Genomic DNA, 24,247 nt, shown 5'->3' on the forward strand with positions numbered 1-24,247 from the left:
GAAATATTTAGTTGTGCAAAAATTTTCAAGGATTTTTATTTTTATTTGTACTTCATAGTACGAATGACATGAATTACACAACAAAATATCTGTCATTATAAAAAACTGGTAAAAGTTAGAAAGTCGAAAAGTTCGGTAATCGTAAAGGCAACCAAATAAACAACCGCACTAAGGTTTAAAGCGACAATTTTTTTGTTTTTCTTTTTTCTTTTAAATGATCTTAAATAATGCTGCTACTTACACTGCCTGTTTAATGTGTAAAATATATACAGTGTTTTTGAAAGATCTGTAATTTATTTTTTATTAACCTGATTGTTGTAACGTTAATTTAAATTAATTAAATTAGACTTAAAGCAATTGCAAACATAAATTTGTGAAAATTTATTATCGACACTTGAAAAAAGCCTCGAAGTATACAGTTGCTCAAAGTGCATGTTGATGTCAACTTTTCTCAATTTTAAAAGAGAATAGAAACTTTGGTCAGACTTCTTTTTTCTTTTCCCTTTTTTTTTCTTTTCTTCAAAAACACCTTATATATACAATAATAAAAAATGTGTCGAACATTGGTATTAGCAACAGTATGTAATATTTACACTGAAAATACTTCATTAGATTAATGTGCCAAGAAAATGCAATCGGTCAACAATAAAGATTCAGTCATACATAAAATACATCACAGAAACATGATTGAAAACTTAACGGAGCCACGTATATGCAAATAGCAGTCGCTGTGAATGTCGGGTTTTTGTAGTACACGCGCAGCTTTTGCATAACTGTGGCTGCAATAGTAACAGGACATTTAGTCAAATCATAAAGATGCGCTGACGTAATAACAAATGAGCAGACAGTACTAGCCTTTGGATCGATCATGAACGTGTTGTCGCTATATTAAAAACTAATGCAATAGTAATTCGCCAGTACCACTCGTCGCCTCTTAGATTTGTACTTGCAAACTATAAAAATATCAAATCTAGACGGCGACTGACGGTTACTACTATACACTGAAATAGTTGCTACGATTTTTTCCGAGCTCTAATGCATAGATTCTGTACAAAAATGATAGAGTACAAGAATAGGATGTAATACGTATAACTCTTGAAAGCTTATTCCGTTAATCTTTTATGGGCCAAAGCCCGCGTCGTAAATGAAATATAGATAATACAATTTCCAATCACAATTAGATTAGATTAACTTACAGGAAGAACATGTTGCTGGCAAGATTATGAAGTCCCAGATAGCAAAAATTATTTACAGATATTATTATGTTACAGAAACATCGAGGAGATTAAAAACCACAAAGTTCTTTCGGTATAAATGCAATCCCAATTGCCTTTTTTTTTTTTTCTTTTTTTGCAATTAAAATAAGTACTAATTTGGACTCGCAAGAATAATTTGATTTATTTAGTACACGTCGCATGTAAAAGCCAGAATTACTAAAAACGACATTCCGGATCAGAGATTAAACTAATTAATTAAATATTAGTTCATTAATAGAAAAGATTACGTTATCTTGTAAACCTGCAAGAAAATATTGATATAAATTATTAAATATTCGAATTGGACTAATTTCTTATTAAACACCCAAATTCCAAACTCGATATTTAATAACTTTTATATAAATACGGAAGTTAATAGTTATCTTAAAAACAAAACAGTAATTTAAATGCTTTCGAAAGAAAATTTGTTCAATATACATATTACTGTATCGAGTATTACTGTAAAAGAGAATAGACGTGATCTTATCCGCAATAATGACACAACATTTAATATAATATCCCTAAGTTTCGCTATAGCGAAGATGGTGATGCGAGAACGATCACCAGATTATTATACATTCATTAATAATAGTGAAATTTACTGACCAGCTTATTAATATCAATGTAAAAAATTATCCTCTCAGAGTAGGTTTAAAATTATCCTAAAGTTTTCATAATGTTTTATATTTCTTACAACCATCACATATAAATATAGATTCAGCAACTCTAGCGTGAGAATAACAATGCTTTTACGCAGTCGTTGATGGACCCAAAAGAGGCGTTAAAAACTTTCGAAAGTACTCCACTTTTTGAAATTAAAAATACGTGAAGGGATATAAATAAGCCCAACACACGTGCCGGACATAAAAAGTCAGCTCGTTTGTGCGGCTTATTTCTATTTATTGCTGTCCACATATTAATTCATTCATTGCAATTTATATCGAAAATCTATAATTATTACACAAAATTACATATAATTTTATTTTATTAATTATAATTAATTCGTTTACCTCGTTTCACATTCCTGGCGACTTGGCGATCCATCTCAGGATCGATTGTAAAAGCATAATTACTCGCGCATGTGCGTCTTTATATTTGGCCTCATAATTCATTTTCGTTCCCCATCCCTCGTGCATCCAGCGGCTGCAGTTCCCCGCTGACGCACGGAAATTAGTAATGACGACTCCCAAAGAAATCAATCAAATGTCACCGATCAAATGTACGTTCCGCGTAACTGCAGCCTCGCACCAGTAGACAAGCACACGTCACACTTACTCAAGCTCAATTCGTTTGGTACACGCGGAGCCGATGCGTTCCTACAAATCTCTCTCACACATATTATTTATTATTTTACGCTATCGGTGGATCGTCGTCGTCGTCATCGTCTCTCGTGACTATAACGTTGCCGTAACGATTGTGACGATACTGTCGAAACCGCTGCAGCCACTTATACCGCCTCGCACCAAAGTACAGTAGCACACCGACCACTATGAGGAAGGTGGGTATTAGCAGACCGGCGGCTACGGAGCTACCTAAATGGAATTGATTGAAAATTTAGTCGCCAACGCCGTCGGTTGGCTGTTAACTCTAACGAATCGGTCTTACATCCCGCCGTTTCTCTTTTCATCATATCAGCGAACGAATAATGGAACAGTAAAACGCGCGAGCGCGCGGTTATCTAATCACGCGCCAAGATCGAGCGGGCTCGGATATTATCCGCGAAATATCTCTCTAAGTACACCTTGGAAAGGCGACAAACACAAGATCCTGATGTCTGTTAAAAGAGCGACTACCGACTTCCTCGCCGTGAGATCCACGGCGAAGACCAAAGCAAGCATGCGACGACTGCGAGTTACCGCGTCTCTCGATGTGCACGTACCTCCTCCTTCGGACTCGGACCTCTGTTCCGGCTTGAAGTCGGTCGTGTTGACGCTCGTCACCGTGGGTGCGAGTTTAACGCATTCTTTCTTGTTGATGTCGAAATAAAAATCTCGATTGCATTCGCAGGCTTGCACGCCATTGCTGCCCTCAACGCATCTCTCGTTCTTCTTGCAACTCGAGTTGAGACTCGACGTGTCGCACGTCGTGCGCTGCTCGACACCATCTGAAAAGAATCGTCGTCAATACTTAAAACGTAAAGTGATTCGCCGGTCCAGCATCCAGCGGTACTTCTCCAGCTTCCGTCCAACCGGCCCACAATCCGAAACTGCTCTTTAAAAACCGATTTGCCTTCTCAAACGCGACAAATTGCGTACGAACTTCGCGCCGAATCAAGAACTTTCGCAAATTCACAATTCAAAGACTTCGAACGACACGCCTGTGCGATATCGAAAAGATAAAGCTAATAATGCACCCGCATACATGAATCGATGATTAATCGACGCGCGGGTCTCAATCGAAGGCAATACGTTCCTTATCAGTCCCCTTATCACCGGACAGTGTTTCTTTATTATCTCATCCCGAGCAGAAGACACAAAGAGACGCGAGGATGAATAGCATTTTCGTAACTCCGCCGAGACCGCGTGACGCATGATTGGCTGAATCAGTTAATAGAGATGAATTCGTTTTACCAATAGCATATATACGAGGAGTCGACCGCGCCGAGGTTGAGTCAAGCGTATTACAGGGCTTGATTTTTATTAAAATGACTGATGCCGCATTAATTCAATAACGTCGTCGGTGTTTCGTGACACTTTCCTCAATAAACCGATTAAATGCGTATACGCCAATACGCGTGAATCAAGAATAATGCGTGTGCGCCGTAAAAAGAAATATATATTAAACATATTTTAAAAAATATGTCAAAAAAAAAGTGTTTTGCGCAACGAGATTTCGCCTGCGCGAATAAAATTAGCATTACGTCGTTGTATACGACTTTGCAGCATCGTCGCGATTTACGTCGACCGCTCACGAGGATCGTTGAATATAATCACGTAATTCAGACCGGCGGATTCGCCGGTGTAGGGTTACGGCGATTTCAGGATTTCGAGATACCGCATCCGATCCATTTGCCGCATTCTTGCCGAGTCGGCGGGACAATGCGGATCACTTTTCCGCGATAACGTCGTAAAATCGAGCTGTTCGGGCGAACAAAGAGCCTGTTCATCTTAGCTTTCATGAAGCCTCGGCAGCGGGCGATCCGCACCGGAATCGAAGAATTCCGTTCGACCGGACGCTTCTATCGTGGGCCAAGATCATATTCGGATTATGTAACTGCCTTCTCTTCGATAATACAGAATTCGAAGCGATGCCGGAAGAGAATGAGTCGCGATAGATCACCCGAAGCACTTCCGAATTATTCTCGCCGCTTGCAACAGCGACGTTTTTATTATTATACCGCACGCTTATTAGAATCGGGGTTTTAAAAAAATAAACGACCGGCATTGCACGTTAATATGTAAAAGGAACGTCATTACATTAGCATAAAGAGAAATCGGATATCGATAACCGATACTCCGTCGATACTTGGTACGAACAACGACTGGCAGTATCTCGAGTTACTAAAACATATATTGTATCTTTAACTACTGAAAAATCCCGATCGATAAGGCGGCGATTACGATTGCGCGAAATCGAGGCAATTCCACAAACTTCGCTAGTGTAATTAAAAGAATCGACTTGCCGCCGCTTATCGCGACACGAGCGGTATCACCGATACGTCTCAGAGTGCGACAGAAAGAGAAGGGGGGGAAAAAAATGCTAAAAAATGTAGAACGCAGCCCGGCGCAGATTCAATATACTCCAGAGTGAAAACTCATGTTCCGAGCGCTATCCATAAAACTGAATGTTTCTCGAAAAGAAAGCTATACGCACACTCTTCGCGTGTCCTCGCTCAATTCCGCGCCGGCTATCCAATTTCGCCCGACCGAGTTTCGCCGCGTAAAACGCGAACTCGCCAGAGAATTTTACGTGCAGCGCGTAACACGCGTATCCCTCGTGGGCTCGTCTCGTTTATTATGTACGAGTCCGCGAGTAACCGCGCAAGACTCAAGTCTTCACTTGGGATTTCCCCCGAAGGCGTATCTTATATATAAAACATCCTTTTAACAAAATTGCCTCGGGAGGTGCGGCGTATCGAAAGGCTGATATACGAGCAGCCCGTTTGCCAAATCGATTAACTTCACGAGGAAAAAAAAAAAAGAAGAAGTGAAGGAGACGCCGAACGTTGCTGCCGAGCATCGATCAATCAAGCAATTGGCGTTAAAATATTAAAAAAAAAAGTATATTAAAAAGCGGAGTTGGTTACTCCAACCAGTAAACAGCTCACGTGAATTTATTTCGGGGCCCATGTACATATTGTTGAGAATGCTTCGTCATTAGTGTTCTCCGTACTATTCCGTTGCGAGAACGAGCGCGAGCGGGCGACCGGCCACGTGCACTACACGTGTAAGCGAAATAAACAAACGCGCAATGAAAGTAAAAGAGAGTAGGCGGAGGAAATCGCGCGTTTCCTCGCCGAGGATGCTGCAGTGCTCCGGGACGCTGGTTTTCTTCCCGACGAATTCTTCGCGCGGACTTATATAACCTTCCGGTTATTTAAATTAATACACAGAGGGCTGCTGCAACGTGGAACGGCCTGCGGCGTTCTCGAACTGTCTCGTTTTCGAGACACGGTGCAGATAGACGATCGACGAAAATGAACCGCGAACGTCGACGTCGTGAAGCTGATCGCGGATCCGATTTGTGAAGCGAGCCGGTCGGCGGATTTCCGGAAACTTTACACGTAAAAAAAAAAGGATTTTTCAAAGGAAACGAGCTGACGAAGTTGTGAAGATAATGATATCGCGATCGACTGCGGTAGAACGTCCCGTAAAAACCGACAACGCGTTTTTTTTTATTCTATTAAAATTTTTTTTTTTTTTTTTTAGATAAAAGGTATCGCGCGCGTCGTCCGTGCCAACAACGCACGAGATAAAAATATACACGCGAGGCAAAAAAAGACACATGTACGAATCAGTATCGCGATGTAATTAATGAACTGACGTGGCGCTTGCTAATTGCGTCACGGTCCGATTTCTACCCCGCAGCTATCGAGGATTATGTCACGAAGCAGAGAGAAAAAAAGGGAGACACGGTGATTCGTAGATACGCCGGTTGAGATTAAAAAAAAAAAAAAAAATAGTTGTCCGATAAATCAACCTGCGAAGAATTTCAACAAGATTTGCGCAGATAAAGAATGCGGGTGAAATTTTTATCAGCAATTTAATTATTATTTTTCTTACTTTCTTGCCGAAGAGGCTCGATGTCTTTTTTTGAATACCAATCTGCGTATCACCACGCTAATTATTTACACTTCTATCATATCGCGGTCGACAGATTGCAAAACACGATATCGCTAAGTTATCGCCGTTAATGCTTCCCGTAATTCCGCGTAGCGCATTAAAGATGTGCTTATTATGATAATTTGTAGAATGTGAAAAATACTTAATGCGAACTGCTCCAAGTTGACTCGAAAAGTTTCGAATTAAAGTTTGCTAGGCATCTGAAAACAATTGGCGATTATCGTCGTGATATCGTTAATTGCTATTTAGCAATTTCAATGACCGCTGATTGCTTTTCGACTCGGTGGTCTCTTCCGCTTTACATAAAAAAAAAAATACAGGGAACAAAGTGTCACGGTAGTTAAAAGACGTTTTTCAAAAACCGAATTTTTTGCGCCTTAATTTCGACACAGGGTCGCCGGAAATGCGAGAACGAGCACACTCAAGAAGAAGAGAGAAAAAGAGAAAGAGTGAGAGCGTCACACGTGTTGCGGGCCGATTCCGCGGGCCAAAGATGCTTCTCCCCGAATCCCGGATTTTGAGAAGAAACGATGGAGACGCCGGCAACGAAAGAGGGACGGAGAGGGAGAGGGAGAGAGAAAGAGCGGAAGAAGACCATTGTGGTTAACTTGGGGTGACTCGGACGAAGCAATTTCGCGGCCGCTCGGGCTTTAATTCACCAGCCAGACAGCGGGCCTGGCACGACGCTCTCCTCCTCCTCTCTCTCCCTTTCCGTACGCGGAGGCGACTAAAAAGATCCAACGTGCGTACTCACCTGGACGAGCAAAGGTCGGCAGAACGGCAAGGGTCGCCGCGATGAGGCAGCAGAGAACGTCGGTGCCCCGCATCTTTCCTTCGCCTCTTCGTCCGTGAAGTTGCGCGCGGGTCGCGATCACATAATAATAAAACGTGCACGCGTCGGTTATTCAAAGGTCGTCCCGCACGTCTCGCTCTCTCCGTCACTCCCTCGTCGGTGCCGCGTCGTCGTCGCCGCCGTGTGTGCCGTCGCTCTCGTCGCCGTCGCCGTGTCGGGGTTAGGCCGCCCCCTCTTCTCGGCGTCTCCGGGGTCTTCCGCACCTCCGCCGGGTTCAACGCTCAACGGGCGGCCCGGCGGCGCGTCACAACGCTACGGCCGCCACCGCTTTTGACAGATAAATGCCACGCCGCCGCGCCGCGCCGAACGCGTTCAATCATCTGTTATTAACCGACCATTTGCAATTATCAAAACCAATTGGACGCTGTCGAGATGTCGCGGCCGTCGATATTTCGCGCCTCTTCTCGTCGCCGCTCGAGGGCTTGGAGCGGGAACTTTGAACCGGGCAGCGAATGCCGCGATTTATTTTATTGATTTTATTAAAATGTAGTTTCTTCTCCAGGCACTTGAACTCTCTCTTCAAACAATCAGGTCTTCCTTCTCTTCCTATTTTTTTTTTATATTTAACGTTTAAAGGTCACCGAGTGCCGAAAATATTCTCACTGAAAATGTAAAGATCGTAACATGATTGCGTCGCGATGACGTGCTCACGCGTGCGCATGTTGTGATACCACCAAGAGCGATCGGAGTTCCTCCAGCCAGCGGGTCTGTAATCGTATGGCTTCGTGACGATAACAGCGGCACGTGGTGTCATGGCGAATGCTGTTGTCAGAAACGCCGCTAGCTGAGTCATTTCTCGCGTCGCCTGCTCGTGAAATTTCGTCCGCCGAAAGTTGACTGAAAAGTGTCGCAATGAAGGAGGACTCCGTGTATAGCTTCAGGTGGCAGAGCTTCTCGACACATATGATAGGCTCGCTCGACACTTGTTACGAGAAGCAGCAGTTCGTCGATCTCTCTCTGGTGTGCAAGGACGGGACGATTCTCAAGTGTCACAAGATGGTTCTGGCCAACTCGAGCTCCTTCTTCCGCCGATTGTTGTTGGCCAGCGAGCACCCGCACCCGATGATCGTTTTGCACGACATCGAGGCCGACGATCTCAAGACCCTCGTCAACTTCATGTACTGCGGTGAAATACAAGTGGTGCAGAGCGAGGTTAAGAGGTTGCTCAAGCTCGCAGAGATCCTCGAGGTCACCGGGCTCCGGCACATCCCGTCCTCACTACTGTCCAGCGACGACTCCAACAACATAGAGCATTACGACGCATCGAAGAAGACAACGGTATCGCGTCTCAGGCTGGAGGAGACCAGGAACTCGTCCGGCAGAAGCGTCGCCGGTGAACACGAGGTGAGCACAAAAGCGCAGGTCAAAGCTGCCATGCAAGCCAAGCTAATGCCGAAATCTCCGCAAAATCCCTACAAAATGACCGCCAAAGTTCCTCAGGAGACGCCAAAGAACGAGGAGATCAACATAAGCGAGCTGTGCCAACGACTGGAGACGAGCAACTCCGGTATCAGTATCATAGACATTAATGAGCCAAGTACAAGCAGTGGAGTGAGAAGGTCGCAGCGTAAGAGAAAAAAAGAGTTACCTCCGCAGCCCGAGATTACCTGGCCCAGCGTGTTATCCGCAATAACAAACAAGCCATCGTCCAAGAAAGTACGTTGCATCATGGACGAGGTAGAAATCATGGCAGGAAAACCATCTACTTCTCTGTCAGAGACTAGAATAAACGAGCAACTGGACAGAAGAAAAGACAAGATGAAGGCCAATGAAGACAACAGTTTTCTGATTTATCTAAAGAACGAGATTGATGTATCTTCAGATCTGGAGATCACTGATATGGACCCTCTAGAAGATGAAATTGATATTGAACATTCAGACAGCAATAAAGCCACGCGTTTTTTTTCTGAAATAATGGTTCATCCATTAAATAAAGACATTCGTCTTCATACGAAGTTTCCATCTAGAAAAGATTCAAACGGTTAATGTGATTTTTTGTAAGGCGAACAAGAGGATCGTATATAAATTTCACTACATGTTCTTCTTGCATACGATACTTTGACGTTCATGTATATAATATTATAAGTTTGACTATTTATTAACTGCTTGTTATTTTCTCAATTTGTATTACCTAACTTTACGTTTGTAGTAAAGCTATAATGTCTGATTTTGAAATTAATATTAATATTATTTAATTATCATTTATATATTAATTTCATTAATAGTATTTATGTATTTATGCTAGTATTTATTTTATTAATATCAGTTACGTTACTTATATGTGCAAGTATGCAGTCTGCATTTTGGTATTGATTACCGGGATTAGAAATCTGTTATACACGTGATAAAAATGATAGATTTTCAATACCGGTGTTGAATATCACAAAACAGTCACAGTAGATATATAGTCCTTAGCAACTAAATTGTATAGCGGTTTCCTTGGAAGTAAACATGATGGAGGCAAACTTGACGCTTCTCCTACTTAACATCTAACACATACAAAAGAATTTTTGCAATTGTTCCTACGATTTTACATAAAATATGGATACAAGTATAAAGAATAAAATAAGTTGTAATAAAACCGAACAAGCTGATCGTATTATTGACATGTTAAATCCAGACAGAAACGCGACCGAGGAAGAGTTTCAAAATTTTATGCATCGCGTCACCGAAGTAGGTAAGCACCAAATATTTGTTACATTGCGAATTTGTGTTAATAAAATTTTTCGTTCAAGAAAAAATTGTTAAGAAATTAGCGTCTGCCGATCGAGAGGAGCAAGAATGTGGGACAAAGTTAGCTGACGAAATATTAAAGAAAGGAGTTTACAAAGATGTCTGTGGAGATGTGAGAATTAAAACCGATCGTACAGTAATTAATAAATATCCGTTAAAGGATGACTCTTCTGGTGATCCGGATAAAATCTCAAAAGGTAAATTAATCCTTTTATCATACACTGCGCTTTCATTTATTTGATGGACAATGATAAATAATAAATCGACATGGCTTGCACACATAGAAATGTTTATGAAGAGTGTGGAAGCTGACGCAAAAAAACGAGCTGAAGATCGTAAAATTAGAAACGAGCGAGCGGAAACCCTGAAAAGAATTGCAAACGGTGCGTTTCGAGAAGGTGATTACGAGAAAGCCGTGAATTATTACAGTAAAGCGTTGGAACAACGAAAAGACTCCTCCGTATTATGGAATAATCGTGCGTTATCATACATGAATCTCGGATTATTCGAAAAAGCATTGCACGACTGCGAATGGGCATTGAAAGTGACCGACTCAAATTTGAAAGCACTTTTGAATAGTGCTAAGTGCTATATGCATCTAAAAAATAGAGAAAAATGTCAAGAATATATAGAGATGGCTAGAGAAAGAAATCCTCATTACAATAAATATATTAATGGTACGATCGAACATACGTGTATATATATTTTAAACATGTTATAATTTTACACATCTTTCACGTAATAATTTATTTTACTTCTTACAGAATTTGAAGAAAATATAAACCTTTAGTTTGACAAGTATAACGTTTAGGTAATCAATAATGAAGTACAGTAGCTTGTCTTTCCGGAGTATTATTCCACGTAATAAACATGTTATATAATATATATAAATTAATAAATTAACATTTTAATGCCTAGTGCCAGTATATACTTTTATTGCGATCGCCTAGATGTTCTGAACAATATCAAGATTGTTCTATATTTTTTGCATTACCTTCTTTAATTTCTGATAGAGATCTCGGTTCGTGTAGGAAAACTGTGCACTCAACGCCCTGAAAAAAAGAACATTATATTAAAACATTTCAAGATCGTAAATCAGTTTTGTACAATAAATATATCTACCTGCATGCGTGCTGCTCTCACAAATCCTTCATTAGCTGAGACAGTGATGCTTTTCATACTTTCGCCAGTTGCGAAAATTAATCGCGATCGATCTTTAATTTTACCGCCCAAACGTAGCTCCATAATTCGTCCATTGGTTACGTCGTCAACAATTCGAACTCTCTTTAACAATTCATGGGCACGCTGCGTTTCTTGCGGACCACCGATGACATCGATTATATTCATGAAGTTATTATACGCCGTCCGACAGATCATAAGTTCCTTGTCCCGAAACCGATTGTCCAGAATTAATTTTATGGGACGTTTTCTCTCCATTTCTGCTTGTTGCGTAAGTAGTGGCTCCCGATAAATATAATTGCTGTATCCATTAGTCATGTTTGTAACATAAGCCAGGAGGGCTGATACATCTAGGTTCAGAAGTTTTATCTCATTTGACAGCATAGATGTATTCAATGACTGCAGGTCCACATCTAAGTCCTTTTCAGAATCACTCCTAGATTCTTTGGATAAATCCAGCTCATCTTGTTCTACCTCCAAAAAATAAGCAGGAAACAATAAGTATATGCAAAGTTATATTTCTTATTTTTATCTTTATTAGAAATGTTATACTGACTGTTTAAGTTCTCATCATTCGTGTCTATCCTCTCTCCCTCTACTATGATGCCCATTTGCTCCAGTTGCAAGGCAAGTGGAACTTCAATTCCATAAGCAAAGTGAAATATCACATCTGGTGGCCTATAGTGATGCAGATGACATTTGCTACATGCAAGATACAAGTCTGCTTGATCCAGGATAGATTTCTGTCCATATTCCCCATTTCCAAGAGATATCAGAGTTAATGCTCTGGCATTCCTAGCGATAACTTTTACCCAGGAAGCACCACTATTACATACCAAGTCAACCTCCATGCGAGATTTCTGATATTTGAAAGGTCTCATCACGCTAGTGAGATCTTTGGCACAGGACAGTCGAGCCACCATAGCGTCTAGGTGAGTCAGGTTTGAGCTTTGAAGGTGCTTCTTATTCAAATTCCCCGTGCATTGTACCTTTGTGAGAACATCATAAAATTGTCAGTTTACTAATCTCGACGCCGTGGACTTATTACGTTAAATAAAACAAAAAATTGAGCCCGGAATCTAAATTTACGCGACGCATTCGTTTCAAGATTCCCTCACCTTCTCCAAGAACTTGATTTCCTGCTGAATTTTCCGGACCAGCTTATCAATTCCGTCGATCTTGCTCATGAGTCGCAGTCGCTCGACCATACCGCGGCCGCTGGCGATTTTCTCCTCGAGGCATTGCAGCAGCACGTCGTCCGTGTCGCCTTCCATCGTCACGGCGGGCGAGAGGAGACCGCGCCTCGGCTTCGATCGCGCGAGCGGAATCGAATCCTCCCAGCGATTGCACGCGACAGTGGTCGCGCGCGTTGTGCACGGTGCGTGCAGCCATCTCGCGCCGCCGGTCAATATCACACGCTCGCGTAATGTCGTCGGCTCACCGTGACTTGTGTCAAGCCCGCCTCAATTAACCTCACCAAACACTTTTCGCCGCGGTGTGCACCCAGGACAAGCGACAGTCGATGTCGACGCGGCGCAACGTTGAGCGGTGCTTCGTGACGCGAGTCGTCGTCAGAAGGACGAGGACGAGGACGACGAGCCCGCGACACGGAACTGCGACGTCCACGTGAACCACGGTGAAGAGCCTTCCTTCGAGGCCGTTGAAGCGAAAAGATGTCCGGCATGAAGATTATCGAGAATCCGGAAGTGCCGGGTGAGTCGTTCGTTATTCCCGAGACGATCCTGCTACCTTCTTTTCTTTCCCCCTTCTCCTCGCGACAACAATATGACGATAGAGATCCTTGGCGCGTTCCTAGGAATCTCGCCGGACGTCTCGGGCTTCCCGAGGATTGCCTCAATTAGCGCGCGATTCGGGATCGCTCGAAAACGTCGAACCGTGACTCGCCGGACGAGCCGATTATTACGTGCGTGTGTACACGTTAGCGAGCAAATTGCGAGCGCGGAGTGCACGGATCACGCAACGTGCACGTTTGCAAAGTTATGTCGTGCCAGATCTAATCTACGATTCACCTTTCGGTCTCTTAACGTCCACTTCTGTCGACTTTTATGTCGGACCAAATTCTAATTGTCAGAACTGGCGAAGGACAAACCCGAAAAAAATCGCAAGAGGAGGAGGGGGAGGGGAGAATAAAAATTTATAAATTAATATAGCCGATTTATATTTTGAGTCATTAACAGAAACAAAGTAATTATGTAAATGTCTGTAATAACGTTCGAGCCAAAATTCACGCCTCCAGCAAGTGCTGCTCTCCATTGACGCCGAAACCCAGATGATTCTCGCTCGTGAGGTTACTCTGTCCTTGTTCAACAGCCGTCGACGGAAAACGGAGTGACGTCACGGGTGGGAGTTATCTGGGTTCTGAATGAAGAGACCTTGAGGCACGCGAGCATTCAAATTACGCGACCGGGCGATATTTCTTTCGTCTGCTCGTGTATATCGATTATGTAACGCGCCACGACGAAGTCCGTCTATACAAATCGTAGTCGAGGATGTTGAGCGGCCAAGCACGAGCCCACGAAGACGTTGCACCGGTCACTGCAGCACAAACGCGCGACAAAATATGTTTGGACGACGAGACGCATTGTTGCAGATCTTTGCCCGCGCGAATTAACGCGACGCGTGTATCGCGCGCGATTAAATGCGATTCTCCTGTAAGTTATAATAGCGCGATAACTATCACGTGTTAACGGCGCCACCCGGCTTACCTGCGCGCTTTTCTCTCCCGAGCGATTCACCCTGGGTCCGCGATCATTATCGCGATCGTAAATCTCGCAGTCCGCGGCTGCGGGATTTCGCCAGGAATCGGCACCGGCGAGAATAACGCCTGGCTGCGAGTCCGAGTACGCTAATAAACTTGCCCGGCGCGCTTGACGAAAGAAAGGGCCTCCCTTTCTTCCTTTGTTCTCTCCTCGCTTTACCGTTAAGCCTCCGTAAAAAAAAGAAAGAAAAAAAAATATATAGAAAAAAACGACCTGGTAAAAAGTATAAATAAGACGGCACGAATACGCCGCGTAATTACCGCGCCGTGTTATAGATCCGAGAAGAGTTTTTCTTTCACAATGGAACGACAATGACGTGAGAAATTGCCGCAATAAACCTGCGGGATGTCGCATGATTTACAGCTTTCGACTTTATAAATTCCTGAGCGCCTTGAAGCGAGAAAAATATGATACCACTCTGTTCCGGTTGGGGATTCCTTTTTTTTTTCCGCCCCCGCGCGACCACTTGGACCCTTCAACTTATCTATGTTCTTTCGCAACAGGACTCGAATGTTTCCTGCCACCGCCTCCGCCACCTCCGCCACCGCCGCCACCACCACCACCGCCACCGCCACCGCCGTCTTCGGGGAAACCTTCGAGCAGCAATGAACAGTCAACGACGCAGCAGCAACGACCCGAAACAACGAGCGAGAGCGTGACGACGACCCCGGCGGTGACCGATGGGGCTTCTCCGAGCCTGAGCACCTTCCCGAACTCGGTGCCTGTCGTACCACCGAATCCGTACATGCTGCATTCAACGATACCGCAAACTCCAGGACAACCACCAACCTCGAATCCCTGGTGGATTGCTACCGACAATGATACCTCAGAGCTCTACGCTCAATGGTACGATCCGACCTACAAAGGTGCAGCTACCACGACGGTAATATCGCCCGCGACCCCAGCCATGGGAAAGCCCAAGAGCAAGAACTTTTACAAACGCAAAAATGAGTTTATCGATCCGGCACAGGATGCAGGTAATAAGAAAGCGTTTGAAAATGTATTTAAGTACGCGCGATGAATCTCAACGTTGAAGAACAGTTGAAGAATAGAGAGAAATAAACTGTTGATCTTATTTTGCAGAGAAAGTGGCGAGCGCGCAGAGGGAATTGTCGGCGCTGATGAAACCGCTCAAGTGTGATCTGTGCAATGCAGTCGTAAGACCCGGCTAATTGTAATCGAATAATTAGACACTTATCTCTGTTTCAATTTAGTCTTAGTTTGTGAATAATTATTTGCAATTGTATATATAATTGTAACTCTGAGCGTTTTATATTGACGATATCGTACTTTGCAGATGAATTCTACGTTGCAAGCGAAATTGCACTATGACGGCAAGCCGCATCAGAAAAAAGTATCGATGTTTCTCAATCAGAGCGTTAAAAAACAGAAAACGGATGACGGGCAAGTGAGCAGCACGACCAATAACGACTGGCAAAATTACTGTGATGTAAGAGGCCTACAATGTTTCGCCTAAAATTATGTATTTACATACATAATACATAAATTGCATATTAATGTACCTTGCATACGATCTACATTGCTAGATATGCAAAACGTGGTTTACGTCGCAAACAGACGCCACGCAACACTACGCGGGCAAAAAGCACATTAGGGCAGCGAACGGCGGGCCCCGTGCAAGGTATGAACATCTGCATTCACGTTATCCAATAATAATCGCGTTAACAATATGTACGTTATACATTGTTATTGCTAAGCCACAAAATTCGTAATATAATATATTTATTTTACTAATTTAATACGCATAACGAACGTAATACAAGCACGGTCACGTTTACCGTGATAATTACAGTGTTATAATTTTACAGGCCTTCGAAGAAGCTACCGCAAACTCAGAATCAGTACAATCAGGTGGATTCGACGGGTCGCTTCGGTATTGGAATGACTTTTCTAACGGACGCGCAATCTACCCCGGCGATGCCACCGATTGTATCTGACAGCGTAGCTGCGATGCCGAATCCAGCCGCGTTACCATCCACGCGTTACACGTCACCACCGTATCCCACGCCATTGCGTTGCGACTTGTGCGGAGTCTCAGCCAATCGTCAAGATCAGTTGGAGACGCACAAACGTGGAGCCCGTCATTTGAGAATGCTCAGGCTCAATGGACTCCCTGTACCTGAACCCGGTAATATCAATCAGCGAGATAAACGTAATTTGCATATGCGTGTACGTCGTTTCAATTTACTAATTCTCCGCGTTATGTTTCAGCTACCGAGAGTGAAAACGCGTTCAGCGTCTCGGAACCTATAGATTATTCTATTTATCGAACGCCGTCAGGTAATATATCGTTTCTTGTTATACAAAAAAAAAAAGCGTTAACAATTAATAACGCAATTCTGTAATGGTACAATAATTGACTTTTTATTTTGCAGGGCAGTATTATTGTGCACCGTGCAATCTATCGTTAAACTCAGAGACCACATTCGCTCAGCACGTCGAGAGCAAGAAACACAAAAATCAGTCTAACCCAAAGTTACCCAATGCCGTTGTAGCGGCGAAGAAATCTAGATTCAAGAAAAAATAAAGCCGTGACGATAATATGCTTTCTAATACAATACAACAGCGTTTCTTCTTGTTGTTTCTCCAGTTTCGAACCTTGCGTTCGTGCACGCACCTTATTCGTCACGGTTTTACGATGAAGAGATAGACGGTACTCGTAATAGACTTCGGTTCGAGACGTTAGAAGACTATTAAACTGCGGACGGAGGAAGTACCGAATATTCTGGAATTAAGACGAAGCTAGATCAAGCGTCTGATGGGTGCGACTGATGGGAAACGTAAGTCTGTTAGCTACGCGGGGCGATTATTTAAATTAAATGCCGATTAACTCTAGATTAAATTTGCAGTAACTCGAGCGCGGTGATTTAGACGGCGGCTCATTAAAGCGCGTCTCGACGCCGCGACTAATCGTCTTCCGCATTTATTCAATTACGAAGATCATTAAGTCGAGCCGCGTTGCGGCGTCGCGGGATTCGCGAAATCCTCGAGCTAGGATGCGTGTATGCAACGTAAAATTTATGCGCCGTTCGTTTTCCATTTCTCTCTTTCTCTCGCGACCTTCCGCCGCGCTTTATGGCCGAGCGAACGAGCCGAACTCTCGTCTATTAATTACGTCGTAAGACGCGTACGGCGGAGCGATGTTTCCCGCCTCTTTTTAGTCGTCCGCGACGAATGTGTCTCGTGGAACGGCGGACGGGAAATAAAACGTCGCTGTAAAGCATGAATCAACAATGAAGTATCAAACGACGAGACGACGGCGGCGTTTATGACAGGCGTCCAAAAGTGGTGGAAACGAACGGCCCTCGAGACATGCGAGAAGAACAAACGAGACCATCTGCAAAGGAATCCTCGAGATCGGCGCGGCGCGGCGCGTAATTTCTGAATCCGCCTCGAATTCTCACGGGCGAGCGTGTGCGAGCGAGAGGGTTGAGAAATCTCAACGCCGCGGGCGACGCCGTGTACTCGAAATTCCACCGGAGGCACCGGTGTCCTCTCCCGACTCCCGCCGCTTGGCCCTTTCGTCCCGGATGCGTGACGCACCGCATACCGGCGATTTTCTAACGAATCCCGGCAATTTAGCGGCCCCGATTCCCCCCGCGTCGCTCTTCTCGGCGGTTTATCTTTTTGGTTTTCCAAGCCATAAGCGGCGCGCAAAGTTAGGTTCGTCTGTTCGCGCGAACTTTTAGATCGACCGGCTTATTCTACATCTGCGCTTTAGATATCAAGAGACACGTTAATCTAATAATGTTTTAACTATCCTAATTAGAACTTTTTTTTTCAATTTTATCTCGTATATTTCCGATTCCGAAAATAATATTTTGAATCAATCCCTGCGACAATATAAATTAGGGCACGTTCGACGGTAGTCAGCTTCTATAAATAACGTTTCACGTTTGTTCGTGTCTTAAATTTTTTCATTATCTGACTTATTAAGAGACACGGCAGTGTCTCGCGTCAAGTATACATACGCGTAGCGAGACCGCTGTGTATCTTAATGCGATTCGCCGAGTTTTTACGACTCCGGGCCGAGTTTAACGTCGCGTTCGCCTCTTGTTTTGTTTACCACGCATATGACCGTCACCATGGTCGACGCGTTCCTTTCCGATATTTCGTCTCCCGCGGGAGACGCATGCCTTGAGTTTTACATACCAAAAAAGCTACGAGTCAACTTCAATGCCGCACTGTTGTCGTGCCGGCAGGATCGTGAATTATTCTAATGAATTTGCACACGTGTGCGGTGTTTTCAAAACAGACACCCGCGCGTCATTGATCTTACAAGTTGTATTTACGATCGCATCATTGACTAGTTTGTCATTACGACGTTACTGTTGCCGTTCGGCGAGTTGGTGTTTGCCGAGCAGCGAAATGCCGGTCGCCTTGCCAGCGAGTCGCTTCTCGAATGTCGGTGGTCATCAAATTAAATGGCCGCGTACCAATTACGCCGGAATAAAATAACCGCGATAAGACGCTCGTCACTCCCACGTACACAAACGGAATTTTCTTCTTGACGGGAAAAGGGAGAGCGGCCTTATGACTCTCTATTCGCGCGGGCCTCTCGTCGAGTGATTAAGGTACGATGACACGGTTCGATTTCGACGAAGCCAACGAAGCGGCCGGCAAGGGCGGAAAAAAAAAAAAAAACACAAATTAATCTGTGACGCGGCGGAGATTTTGAGGAACGTATAAAGTTCCATTAATCGTGCAGCCCGCACGTTTCGGTGGGATTCGTCTCGATGACTGGAGAGAATTTCCAAGAAGCCTCGGGTCAGAGCAAAGAGTCGCTGCCACCTGCGACGAGGTAGTAGCGGTGCAACCAGACGCCGTGACGAAAAAATCAATCGATCGGCCTGCCGGCCGATCGCTTCCTTCAAGGCTCCACCGATCGGCCCCGTCGTTGTCCTCTCGAACCCCGCTCAGTTTCTCGGATAAGAGAGTACCACGCGCAAAAATCACCTATCGGCCGTGACTCGCGAAGAAAATCGCAGTCGCTGCGCAACCGAGCTATTAGAAACGCATGAATAAACCGGGGAACAAGAGTGAAAAGAAAACGCTCCGTTGGCGATTGCGTTACTTCTTGTGGAAACGTGAATCGTGATCTTACCGCGCGCTTAATACACGCAACGACAGAACACGTCTGAAGGAGCAGCCTCCACATGTAAAAATGTCAGCTTTCAAAAAGGAAGGAACCGCTGCGAGAAAAATTGGTGAAATAATTTTTTTTTTTTTGGACGAAGATCCGTGAAAGGGACAGGTCAAAAATAACCAAACAGTTGAACGGGTAGCGCCAGGTGACTTTATTATTTTTTCTTACAATAAATTAGTTTCCCTTTTTTTTTTACCGTTATTGCTGTAAAAAGGCCAATGGAGGTCGTAGTATACATTTTCTTTTTACTTTGCAGTCCCCGGAAGTACGAAAAATCGTGAAAAAATGCTGCGGATTTCGGCAAAGTCCGAGGAGTTCTCGACGAGTCTGCAAGGAACAAACGCTTGTCCGAGGGCCGATGTCGTAACGATGAATGAGGATTGCGACGCGTAAGGGCGCCGACGGATGCCAAGAGGGGCGTAATCGGTCGTTACGGAATCGCTCGCGCAGAAATCCTCTTCCGCGGTCCGCGGATTGGACCCCATCGTCTATATCGAGAGGGAACACAGCCGATAGATCGTCTCGGATGGTCGGCAGCCGGCGCAACTCGGGCCGCCGCGGGTTGAGCAATCAGCCTCGCTCGATCGCTGAATTCCGAGGTGTAAACGATGGAGATTAATGCGGGAGAAACCGCGCGAACAGACAGACTCGCGCGACGCAACTTAATAAATTACCGCGGCCGCCGTGATTTTTCTCGGAGAGGCGACGACGTAACTCGACTTGACATTAACGCGCGCGCACGGAGCGCCCCAGAACCGGTCGATCTTAAATCTAATAACATTCACTTTGTCTCACCTGCGCGATTGATCACTAATTCTGGACGATGCGAGCTGCAGTCTGTGGGAAAAAAAGGAAAAAAAAAGTATGGATTAATATTTATACATTTTCGACACACGGCACGGTCCGCGGTTTTCATTTTAATATTTATTCGCTTTTTCGAGCTAATTGCCAGGCTGGTTTCGCCAGCGAATCGAGCCGCCGCGGCTCGTTTGAGCCGCGACTGACTTTTGCGAAATCTTCTAATCTCGCTAACGAATGGCTAACCGAGTTAGCGCCGGTCGTACGGTACCGAAGGAAACCGGACGAGAGAGAGAGTAGAGCAGCTCCTTTGTCTCGACGTCGAATCCATTGTTTCGGTCGAGGAAAAAAACCTGGAGAAGCGGCACGATGACGCGCGGACGCGCACGAATCTTCTGAGCGAACGACAGTGGTCGCCCCGACAAATTCGTGTAATTATTTCTCGATTAAGAGAACGTGAGCCGGTGAACGTTGCTCGGGATTAGATCGGCGTTAACGGGACAAACCTCGCCCGCGTCACTTAAGTTTAACCTGCCGAATCCCGCGGAAACGTCGCGGGCGACTTTGATTAATCATATCTCAAAAGCGTGATCCTTCTTAGGTATTTATTTTGTAAAATATGAGTCGATGACAGAAGCGAGAAAAAAGAAAGAAAAGAAAAAGAGAGAGGACGTCGCGGATACGGCACGGCAGAAGTGAGTAACGACGCTAACTGAGGCCAATCTAATCCAACGTTTGGCATTATCGCGGCGTAACTAAAAACCCGCAATCTCGCGCAGCACTAAATTAGGAATTTCCTAACAGCGGTAAATGATTATAGACTTCCGAGAAGGAGGAGGACACAGGGTGGGAAGAACGTCGCTTCAAGCGGCGAGTGCGTGTCGTCGGGAGGAAGTCATCAGGGCAGAGCGGACGAGAGCGGGGGCGGAAGGGGGGAGGAGGGCAATAAAAACTGATCGGGACGCATCTCGGCGAGGCCGGGTCTTTGCGGGCCACCAGTGTCGACGGGCCGTCGAGAAAATAGAAAATCGTGGTGCTCCCTAAATGCGGGCGGTGTGATGTCATGCGGAAATAGCTGTCCGTCCGTCCGTCTGTCTGTTCGCCGGCGGGACGCGCCGACACACACCGCGGCTCGCAACCGCACGTAACGGCGAAGGGGCCGATCTCGATCGATCACGAACGATTACCTTCTCGGCCTACGAAAGAGGAGCTCTCCAGGTCGAAGCCGGTATAATTTCCGTGGGTCCAATTCCCTGAGATTGCGGCCGCGGAAAAACGCACGTCCGAGACTGATCGCCTCACTATCCGCGTTAATAAACCACCGTCTTGCGCGAAAGAGCGCTCGCGGAAATTAATCTGCCGCTTGTTATTTTTCCTAGCTCTCGCTTTTCTCTCTTTCTCTCTCTCTTTCTCGATAAATTACTTGCATCGATTATATTTTCAAAGACGAAAACGATTTCGAAAAGGCGGTGTACATCTTTTGCGATACGTTTCACGCAAATCATTAAAATAGGTTACGAAGAAAGATTTTCTTTATTTTAACCTCTCGTAGTCTCCGATAGCAGAGTTCAGCTCGAAACAAAGTGAGGCGATCTAAAATCGAGCAAGCGCCTTATCGCCGCGTCGGCGGATTTTTCATACGGATTATCTCGGGGGCGTTATCAATCACCGATACATCCGCGTTATTTATGTAACGTGCAGCGCATGTTGCAGCCGTCATCAATCTCCGGCGCTCGCGATTCCGTCGCGGCTACCTTATGTCTTTTCTCGATACTCGTATCGATCGCGCGGGCTATCACTATCCGTCGTTTACGAGCCCCTAATAACCATAACTCGCTCGCGACGATTACAACTTTCCCCGCTGTATCTGCCGCAATTATGGCAAATAATTTAATGCTTCCGGCGCGCCCGACGAATGCACGTGTCCAGCCCGGATCGGCCGGAGATCGCTAATCTTTCCGTTATCGGGAAATTGTAATTTAGTCGCGGCTCGCGGCGAAAGGGCAAACGACGGCAGGCCCCCCGACGATCGAAATTTCGCATCTTCCCATTATGCGCTGGGACGGCTTCCCATTTTTCACGCGGTTGACAATCTAATCCCGCCCGTGCAAAAAGCGACGAGAAAGAGCTGCGGAGACTTTTTTTTTTTTTGGCAAAAGTCAACCGAAATCCACAGAGGAGATAACGCTGTCGACAGGATCGCGCGGATAAGCAGGACTCGCGATAACATCGCGCTCGCTTTCCCCTCCTGCGACTTTTTTTTCGCCCGGAATGCAAACTCCACGCGATTTAAATATAGAACGCGATTCCCGCCGTTTGACTCCGCGAGATGAGAGATTGGAGAGATCAGTCTGGGACGACGTCTGGGACGTCTCGAACCACCAGTCCACCGTCGTTAATTATTTAACCGTCAGTTCAATTATTTATTTGTATTTATCATTTACAAGAGTACTTACCTACCTCTTATATTTACTTCTTTATTTTAACAGAATTTAATTGAAACCTGTAGATCGCTTTTACGTTGTCAATCTGTCGTTTTCGCATTTACAGGTACGGAAAAGGTCTCGCCAGGAGGAAGAAGCAATCTCGCGCGAGAGGGGAACGAGGGGGTGTCGTCGTGGCGGAAACTCGAGCGGATTTTGCGCGCCGGTACGAGGGAGAGAGGATCGCCGACGGCGAAAGTCGTCAGGGATCCCCGCGCGCGACCTGGGACATTCCGGATGAGCGGCGGCACCGAGAGGGCCGACCGCAACGGCCGCGATGTCACGCCGTCAGCGCGCATGTGCGCGGATTACACTTGACGGGCTCAAAAAATCAATGACCTCGGCGTACTCTCTCGCGTCGCTATCTCGCGAAATAGCCTTTCGCCGTGTACGCACCGCGACCGTGGACTGTCGCGGTAACAAGCGTCGCGACGCCGTTTCGACGACGACGCGTATCCGGGGTCGAGCGCACCCCGGAGCTCATCGTCAGAAGAGAGAGGGAAAGCAGAGGAAAGTGCGAGAACGCTGCGGAGAAGAGAAGAGAAGAGAAAATGGCCGGCGCGCGGCCGAGGGTGCAGCTCGGAACGATGGTCGCGCTGCGGTAAGACGGCCGAATAGCGGTATATGGAAGAACCAGCCGAGCGACCTCGCCGTTAGTGGCGCCACCGTTTCATAGCGTACGGCGCTGCCGCTGGCCGCTCAGTTCGTATCTGTTCGTTGCGCAGGACGGATGCCTCCGCGCTTGGCGTCGTCTCTAGCTCGCGTCTCGCGAAACAGAAACCGAACAAAAACCAGAAGACAGAGAGGGAGAGAGGGAGAAAGGAACGGCCAGGAAGAAGGAGAGACCGAGCGGACTGCGGCGAGGGAAAAAAACCACGCGAGCCGCTAAACAAGAACGCCGCGCGGGACAGCGTTTCTGTTTTCGTCGGAATTCCATCGGAGCGGGCGCCGCCGGAGGGTGTCCCGCGTGAAGTATATTGCGAGCTGGCGTCCGCGCGAGGCCGGCCAACCAGTGTGAAAGTGATGATAATCCATCCAGTGCGCGTCGGGAAGCAACCGTGTCGTTCTCCGCGGACTGTCCTCGGGTGAGTTTTACGGGTGATCGTACGCGCCGCGATTCGCGTCTGTGCCGAGTGGCGCGCGAGGGAGAGAGCGAGAAAGAGAAGAGAGAGAGAGAAAGAGCACGAGAGCAAGAAAGACGGCGAGAGACAGCGCGAGAGAGGAGCGCGGACGCTCTCCCTCCCCGCCCCGCGGTGCACCGCGCGCCGTCCGTCCACCTTTCGCGTTGCCGCGAGTGCACGGGATAAAATGGCGCTTGCTTTCGTCCGTGCACCTCTATCGACCGTGACGAGCGGCACGGCGAAATCGCGTCGGCACCGCACGCCGAGGCCCTTCTGAGGGAGTCCAAGCGACGTCCCGCGCGCGATCGTCGCCCTCCCCCGCCTCCCCCCATTCCGTTGATCGTCGACGTCCCGCCGACGTCGTGACCGCGCTGTGCCCCTTTCTTCGTGCGCCGGGGGCTACTCGCGTGGTGTGTGTGTGTGTGTGCCAAGTGCTGAAGCAGCGGGAGGAGCACCGTCAGCGCGGTGCGACTACACGGCGGCTGTTCGCGGATCCAGAGCCGAATAGAGCCTTAGGTGAGTTCTCAAATCTCTCATTCGAAATATCATACTTTTTCCCGGGCAACTTGCGAGCGCCTCGCTCCATGTCGAGACG

General features: G+C 46.1%; 6 protein-coding genes and 1 long non-coding RNA gene across 17 annotated transcripts in view; 4 read left to right on the forward strand and 3 right to left on the reverse strand.

Moving 5' to 3' along the window:
- Positions 1 to 6: 6 nt before the first annotated feature.
- LOC139102654 (uncharacterized) lies at positions 7 to 7,719 on the reverse strand. Its single transcript, XM_070656728.1, has 3 exons — positions 7,293 to 7,719; positions 3,136 to 3,360; positions 7 to 2,788 (listed from the first exon to the last, which is right to left on the reverse strand). Exons 1-3 carry the CDS (start codon positions 7,363 to 7,365, stop codon positions 2,607 to 2,609), a joined length of 480 nt encoding a protein of 159 aa, XP_070512829.1. The 5' UTR covers positions 7,366 to 7,719; the 3' UTR covers positions 7 to 2,606.
- Positions 7,720 to 8,083: 364 nt separating this feature from the next.
- On the forward strand, positions 8,084 to 9,382 carry LOC139102532 (longitudinals lacking protein, isoforms H/M/V). Its single transcript, XM_070656480.1, has one exon. It carries the CDS (start codon positions 8,244 to 8,246, stop codon positions 9,375 to 9,377), a length of 1,134 nt encoding a protein of 377 aa, XP_070512581.1. The 5' UTR covers positions 8,084 to 8,243; the 3' UTR covers positions 9,378 to 9,382.
- Positions 9,383 to 9,932: 550 nt separating this feature from the next.
- LOC139102614 (tetratricopeptide repeat protein 12) lies at positions 9,933 to 10,845 on the forward strand. The gene is made up of 3 exons (XM_070656669.1): positions 9,933 to 10,068; positions 10,127 to 10,321; positions 10,409 to 10,845. The coding sequence occupies exons 1-3, from the start codon at positions 9,933 to 9,935 to the stop codon at positions 10,843 to 10,845; spliced, it is 768 nt and encodes a 255-aa protein (XP_070512770.1).
- A 197-nt stretch (positions 10,846 to 11,042) lies between these two features.
- On the reverse strand, positions 11,043 to 12,695 carry LOC139102474 (UPF0415 protein C7orf25 homolog). Its single transcript, XM_070656384.1, has 4 exons — positions 12,422 to 12,695; positions 11,860 to 12,292; positions 11,247 to 11,773; positions 11,043 to 11,176 (listed from the first exon to the last, which is right to left on the reverse strand). Exons 1-4 carry the CDS (start codon positions 12,575 to 12,577, stop codon positions 11,090 to 11,092), a joined length of 1,203 nt encoding a protein of 400 aa, XP_070512485.1. The 5' UTR covers positions 12,578 to 12,695; the 3' UTR covers positions 11,043 to 11,089.
- Positions 12,696 to 12,736: 41 nt separating this feature from the next.
- On the forward strand, positions 12,737 to 16,667 carry LOC139102459 (zinc finger protein 346). Its single transcript, XM_070656359.1, has 8 exons — positions 12,737 to 13,016; positions 14,587 to 15,060; positions 15,167 to 15,240; positions 15,381 to 15,533; positions 15,631 to 15,725; positions 15,913 to 16,232; positions 16,316 to 16,384; positions 16,480 to 16,667. Exons 1-8 carry the CDS (start codon positions 12,977 to 12,979, stop codon positions 16,629 to 16,631), a joined length of 1,377 nt encoding a protein of 458 aa, XP_070512460.1. The 5' UTR covers positions 12,737 to 12,976; the 3' UTR covers positions 16,632 to 16,667.
- Positions 16,668 to 16,755: 88 nt separating this feature from the next.
- Eph (Eph receptor tyrosine kinase) overlaps positions 16,756 to 24,247 on the forward strand; it is a 92,865-nt gene continuing 85,373 nt past the window's right edge. For all 11 annotated transcript variants that reach the window (XR_011545696.1, XM_070656282.1, XM_070656313.1 and 8 more), the window contains exons 1-2: positions 16,756 to 16,884; positions 22,599 to 24,168. The gene's annotated coding sequence lies outside the window, so the exon portion shown is untranslated. The remainder of the gene's footprint in view (positions 16,885 to 22,598; positions 24,169 to 24,247) is intronic.
- On the reverse strand, positions 19,378 to 21,358 carry LOC139102790 (uncharacterized). Its single transcript, XR_011545773.1, has 3 exons — positions 21,236 to 21,358; positions 20,046 to 20,087; positions 19,378 to 19,837 (listed from the first exon to the last, which is right to left on the reverse strand). It is a non-coding gene; the product is annotated as an uncharacterized lncRNA (long non-coding RNA).

The sequence above is a fragment of the Cardiocondyla obscurior genome, linkage group LG01 (assembly GCF_019399895.1).
Source record: "Cardiocondyla obscurior isolate alpha-2009 linkage group LG01, Cobs3.1, whole genome shotgun sequence".
NCBI classification, from domain to species: Eukaryota; Metazoa; Arthropoda; class Insecta; order Hymenoptera; family Formicidae; genus Cardiocondyla; species Cardiocondyla obscurior.